The sequence below is a fragment of the Cebus imitator genome, unplaced genomic scaffold (assembly GCF_001604975.1).
Source record: "Cebus imitator isolate Cc_AM_T3 unplaced genomic scaffold, Cebus_imitator-1.0 Scaffold10, whole genome shotgun sequence".
Lineage (NCBI taxonomy): Eukaryota > Metazoa > Chordata > Mammalia > Primates > Cebidae > Cebus > Cebus imitator.
Window position 1 is genome coordinate 2,975,922 of NW_016107325.1, and position 6,680 is coordinate 2,982,601.

General features: G+C 35.5%; 1 protein-coding gene across 14 annotated transcripts in view; it reads left to right on the forward strand.

The window, feature by feature from the left end:
- The window catches only part of PKP4 (plakophilin 4), a 227,969-nt gene that overhangs the window by 161,085 nt on the left and 60,204 nt on the right, over positions 1-6,680 (forward strand). For 10 of the 14 annotated variants that reach the window (XM_017547370.2, XM_017547424.2, XM_017547444.1 and 7 more), the window contains 2 exons: positions 6,136-6,267; positions 6,378-6,568. In XM_017547370.2, the coding sequence (XP_017402859.1) occupies positions 6,136-6,267; positions 6,378-6,568 (323 nt within the window). The remainder of the gene's footprint in view (positions 1-6,135; positions 6,268-6,377; positions 6,569-6,680) is intronic. The other 4 variants (XM_017547407.1, XM_017547435.1, XM_037745356.1 and 1 more) reach the window with 1 other exon arrangement.

Here is a 6,680-nt window from a genome sequence, read left to right on the forward strand (position 1 = left end):
TCCAAAAAAAGATAACTAGTGGAAAAATATAGATCATATTTCAAAAGAAGCATCTTTCTTTTTGATAATGAATATCATCCTGTATAGGTTTGTGTGGATATTTTTTAAGAAGGCTTTTTGCTTTTTAACAAAAGGAATCCATTTTGTATCTCCCACTGACAAATATTCCCGTTTCTATATTTGGTAACTTTTTTTTCCCAAAGAAAATAAAATGTGTCTTTGAAAAATATTTTAGGGTGATTTTTGAGCACTTAATTATGTTTCCTATAAGCCTACTTTTTACATTACAACAAATCCCTTACTTAATCCTTTTTTAACTTTCCTAGATAGGAGGTGAGAACCCCTTAGCCATTGATTAAGCCTGTTAAACTCAGTATTGGGCAATGTATGTCTTGTCCATTTCATTTTGTATTTATAATTCTTAATTCCTTGTTTTTTATAGTTTTCCTTTTATAGGTATAAAGTATAAATTTTTATGGTAGGTGTGACATCTGTAAAAGTATCGAATCTAAAAATACTTAGCACTCATTTTGATATGACTCTTTGTGTAAGTTTCTCTACAGTTTATTTTTTGTAAAATTTATTTTTGATGGTTTTGTATTCTTGAACAGTATTTATATATGACCAGGAGATCTCTTTTCATTTAGTCATTGTGGAAATCACATAAAGCACTCTGTTGCCAGTTTATGCATTCACAAAATTCGCCTTAACTACAAATTTGGATCCAGGCAGTCAAGCTTTACAGTGAATTTCAAGGCAAACTAGTTGATGCTTACAGCAGAGTTGAAAGTGAAGTAGAAGGTACTTGGTTAATGGTTTCTATTTTCCAAGGCCTTTTATACAACATTTTTTAGGTGGGAAAAATTTTTACAGCCACTGCCTTATTAATATTGAAAGGATAATATAAATATGCACAAGACCCGAGAATCTAGAAATATTCAAGAACTGGACCAGAAATAGTTTCAAGATACATGGTCTTTCTGCCTTTCCTTATATCTTTACTTCCATTAAAATCCAACTTATAAATGATATCCTATGTATATAATAGCTTATATTTGAATCAACAAACTCCACGTATCTATATTATTCTTAAAATATCTGTCAAGTTGTATTTTCTCCTGTGGAGGATGGAATACTATTGGTGCTTCATGTTTCCATCACCCTGAAACGTTGTTTTTTACTCTGCAACATGGTTTCCCTGCGACCTCATTCCCTTTGATGATAAGCAAACCTGCTATAGAAATAAATTTTGTATGTCACAGAAGGTACTAAAGAGGAAAAATCTTTTTGGTGCTGCCTACCATGTCCTCTTCCAGAATTTGGCTTTACTCTTTTGCCATAGGACGTACTGGACGATTTATGCACCTCTGTGGAAACTGGACACCCTCTTGAGCCTGTGTTCCTACAGAAAAGGAGAGCCCCATGGCCAAACAGGAAGTGGAGTCCTTGTAACACAACATTTTCTACTCATTTTTTTTCCACAAAATGTTGCCCCTCTAAGTATGACAGTCTAACCTCAGCTCACAAGCCAGAGAGTTGGAAGAAACCATCAAGGAGAGTATCATCTGCCTTAACATCGTGTGCTGTTGCCCTCCCAAGAGTCCTAGCAAGACTCACACTACACTATCTTTTATGTAAGGACAAACGCCTAAACACCAGAGCAACTCAAAACAGACACGAACAAGGAGAACCCATCATGAGATTCCAGTGTTCTGGACTGTGAAAGGCTTAGTCACAGGATTGTCTATACTAAAAATCTCCTTACTGATCTCTCAGTTCCTGTTTCCATGGTGATTTTACACACAGTACAGACCTTCCTCATTTCATACAGCAAGACATAGATTAACAAAGCAGAACCATTTTAATAACTTGAGGTTCATTAGAGAAGCCTTAGACTCTTTTACTAAGCATATCTTCATGCCCACTCTGTATATTTGGGGATGCACGTTATAAAAAAGATAAAATAACTCATTTTGTATTCCATCTTTTACCATGAGCTTAATGAGATGGATAATATACCAGATTTTCATAGTGCTTCAGTGTTTTTGTCCCTTACCCACTAGTATTTTTCATACATGCAACCTAACACTTTTTCTAATTACATTTTTTTAAGTATTAGAGCACTCAAATGAAATGCCATAGGAAAGAAGGTCCATGATTCCAATAATTTTGTAGTCTTAGGCACAGATGGAGATTTAATTCTACCTTGAAGCTTGTTCAATTTTTATATTTTTAGACATACATTTTCTTCGAAGATGCTAATTTGATGTTTGAAAGTTCCCCATAGTATATTTCTGGTGTCCCAGAAAACATGTTTGTGATTTTTTTTTTTTTTTTTAAGTAACACATGTTCTTCAGTATACAGATTACAGAAGTAACTTTCACATACTGTTTGCCGTTTTTACTTGTAAAAATGTCTCTTGATTTCTTATTCTGATTATGCTAAACTGTAATAGACCAACTATTTAATTGTAGGATACAGCATTCATCATGAAATGGTTAACTGCACACTATATGCCTCTGTGTTTTCTCTAGTGAATTTGGCTAGCATTTTTCATTCTATATAGCAGAGGTTTTTAAAATTCATTCATTTTAAAGTAGGATTGTTTAAATAATACATAACTGGTTTGAACCTTACCATACTACAATGAGGAATACTTTATCTAGTAAAATTAGAAGATGTATCTTCAGTTTACCTGAGATGTGATGGCTGTGCATACATAGGTTTATACATGTATATAGATAATTTGTGAATTACAGATTTTCAAATCAACAATATAGTAGTAAAACTATTTTGAAAACCATTTAAATTTTTTTTCATAAATCAAAGTATTTCAGGATATTTTGATTTCTGCAGCTATTTATTATCATTGGGCTCTACTAAAGAAACAGAAAAATAACTGAACAGCCAAGCATAGTGGCTCCTGTAATCCCAGCACTTTGGGAGGTCAGGGTGGGTAGATCACTTGAGGACAGGAGTTCCAGACCAGCCTGGCCAACATGGTGAAACCCTGTTTCTACTAAAAATACAGAAATTAGGTGGGTGTAGTGGAACACACCTGTAATCCCAATTACTCAGGAGTCTGAGGCACAAGATCACTTGAGCCCAGGAATTGGACGTTGCAGTGAGCCAAGATCATGCCACTGCACTCCAGCCTGGGTGACAGAGTGAGACTGTCTTACCAAAAATGTACCCACTGAGGAGGCTGATTCAGAAAACATAATATAGGACAGTTCACTTGACATATCCAGCCTGGGTGACAGAGTGAGACTCCATCTAAAAAAAAAGAAAAATAACTGAAGACCTTATTTATAATATAGAAGTTGATTGCTTTATAGTTCATTTTAAATAAATCGTTTATTAACTCTTAGTTTTATATTTACTTAAATATAGGTCACAAAACCTAAACTCTGTCCTTTAAACCCAGTTACTTAGATTTTGAAATTGGATTCTGGGTACATGAGAATTTGGTATTTTAGTGTTCTAGTTAGCATCTCAGTGTCCTTTTCTATATTCTGTTTTCTGGGGGATTGCAATAAAAAATGTATGAAACAGATTCAGGTCAAAATATTTAAAAGGTATACGGCTCTTCTATTAATTTTGTAATTATTTTGTATTGTTTGAGATACGAATTTCATGAAGTTTTATTAGGGCAAACAGTATGGAATCACATATCTCATGATTTGTGCTTTCTCTGTCTAAGGTTATTTGTTTTAAATAGCTGCTCATAAAGAAGAGTTTAAATAAGCAAGATTGTCACATGGTTTCTGAGAATGTGTTCCATTGAGTGAAAAGACAGAATTGCTAAGCTACAGTTTTTTAGAGTATATGTTTCCCTTTTCCTGTTTTTTGTTTGTTTGTTTGTTTGTTTGTTTTTTGTTTTTTAAGCTCTGAATAACTTTTTTTAAAAAGTAGATGGTGGGCATCTTACATAAAATTCTAATGGTTTCGGTTTCCATGGTGAAAAATGTTGAGACCCTGACACTACATGCCTCCTAGTATTCCTAAGTCAAAAGCTTTAATATATTGGTGGCCCAGATTTTACCTTGTATTAAACTAAAGCTGAGAACTATCTGAGCATCTTTTTCATTTCAAGACGGTACATTTTTCCGTGTATGTGAAGCCTTGAGGCTTCCACAGTGGTGCTTTTTATCTGTAGTTTGTTGCTAGTTCATGTTTGCTTTCCCAGGGTTCCATTCCTGATGAAACAAAGGTTGACTACTGCATAGCTCTGATTTCAGGCCGGTACCTGTGCAGCTATTCCCAGCTATTCAATTCCTTAGCATTTTACTTAGCCCTCAGCAAAACTCCTTCAAGAATTACTATATAAGAATGTCTAGAACTCTGGAAACTTACAAAAGAAGATGTACAAGTGAAGCAGATCACTTTCTGGTATTAGCCTGACGGTGACTCAGCTCATGTTTCAACGTGTACCAGAGAAACCATGTACAATCTTTAATCTTTGTTGAAATTCTAAACTTAAGCAATCAGAACTGTCACAGAACTCTACCACATAAAAGCATTCTGTCAAATAATATAGCAGGAGACAGGTCGTTAAAAACCTATCTAAGAATGTCAACTAATCTTTCCAGAGGCTAGGAAACAAAACCTTGGATTGAATCTGACATCAAGTTAAAGGTTTAGAATACAGTGGGATTTCCCACTTCTCCCTAAACCTTGTATTCACCTTCTAAAGCAGCTTAATCAGCAGTCCCTAAAAATTTTACTTTGCTTTGCATAGCCAAACTTTATTGAACACAGTAAGATAAAGCCACAATGCAATGCCGGGCATGAGTGAGCACTCCGTAAAGGGAAGCTGCTGTTGTTACTGGGAATTTGCTCAACAGATATTTACTGAGCACCTACTGAGTGCTCGCCACCATCCTAGACACTGAGGATATAACAATAAACAAACCAGATAAAAGTCTTATTGCCCTCATGGAGCTTATATTGCCGTGGGGAGATATGATTGTAAGTACTGTACAGAAAGGAAAAGCTGCCCCCCTGTGTAAATGGATGCTGCTTAGATGTTCCTTCTATTTAGGAAAATTTTCCTAAGCTCCATTCCCCCAGACACACACACACACACACACACACACACACACACACACACACCCCATATCTTCTTTCATAACTACATTCCTAGGGCCTGGCATGTAATAGGGCCCAGAGGGAGACAGGGAGGGAGGAAGGAGATAGACATTTAAATCCTTAGGATTGTATGTTTAACTCAGAATGTAATAAGAACTTAATTAGAATCTTTGAAGTAAGAGTGAAGCAGCATTTCTGAAAAAAAGTTTGTTAGTAATATCAGGGTTAAATGTGAGGAAGAAATGGCTTGTATTGGAAGTCCATCAGAAAATTGGAAAATATATTTTGCAGATATTAGAAAAAGAAGGACATATGGGTATCGAATTGGGAAGAGGCAGCATGATCTACACCACCTAAATTTACAGGATAGAAAAACAGAAGTTTTAATGGGGTTTTTTTCCAAGTTCAAGATGGCAAATGGTACATTTAAATAAAAGGAGATAATGAAAGAGATGGGTTTGGCTGGAAGAAACAATGATGAGGTTAGACTTGCCTGTATTCTTTTAAAAGACTAAGAGAATAAAATAAGCAGATGAACAAGAAAGTTTTCATTGTTTACAATTCTAAAACTTTGTATAGTGTTCCTTTGACTGTAGGTGACGTGAGCTATAACATAAAATGTGACTCTACCTTCAGAGGTTTCATCACCAAGCTCAATAATGTGAACATTGTATAAGTTTTCATTTGTAATCATTTGGAAGATGGAGGACCCTTTTTAATACTTTGTCTTTATTCTCAGTCTCTTGATTAAGAGAGAAGAAGGTATCTGAGAGGTCAATTTTCCAAGGGGAACAGGATCAGTTTTCAGATTGTGATTTAATATTGAGACTTATTCCAAAAAACAGCATTTATGAAATTCAGCAAAATATATTAATGAAGTATAAGTATATGGAAGATTCATATAGGTAAGAGTCAAATGTGCTATGTAAGGTAAAAATATAGCATATAGATTATAAGATGCTGTTGACAAATATCTGAACCTCTTTTAGCAAGTTTTTATGTAATATTATTATATTTAGCTGATTAAACTTTTCTTTCTACAGATGTGCCAAATACTGGTGTAAGCAAATCCAGAGCTTCTGACGCTGTCCATTCCAACAACTATCTTATCAGGACAGAGCCAGAACAAGGAACCCTCTATTCACCAGAACAGACATCTCTCCATGAAAGTGAGGGTCTGTTGTGTTATCTTTTAAGTACTGGATTTGTTTTTAAAGATTTTATTATTGAAACTGAGTGACAGAAGTGTGTATAATAAAGATATTTCCTGGTTTCATTCTTGCAGGATCATTGGGTAACTCAAGAAGTTCAACACAAATGAATTCTTACTCCGACAGTGGATACCAGGAAGCAGGGAGTTTCCACAACAGCCAGAACGTGAGCAAGGCAGACAACAGACAGCAGCATTCATTTATAGGATCAACTAACAACCATGTGGTGAGGAATTCAAGAGCTGAAGGACAAACACTGGTTCAGGTAAGCTAAACGCATCAAGATCTCTGCAAAGAAATACCTTCCGGCCGGGCGTGGTGGTGAGCGCCTGTAATCCCAGCACTTTGGGAGGCCTAGTCGGGCGGATCACCTGAGG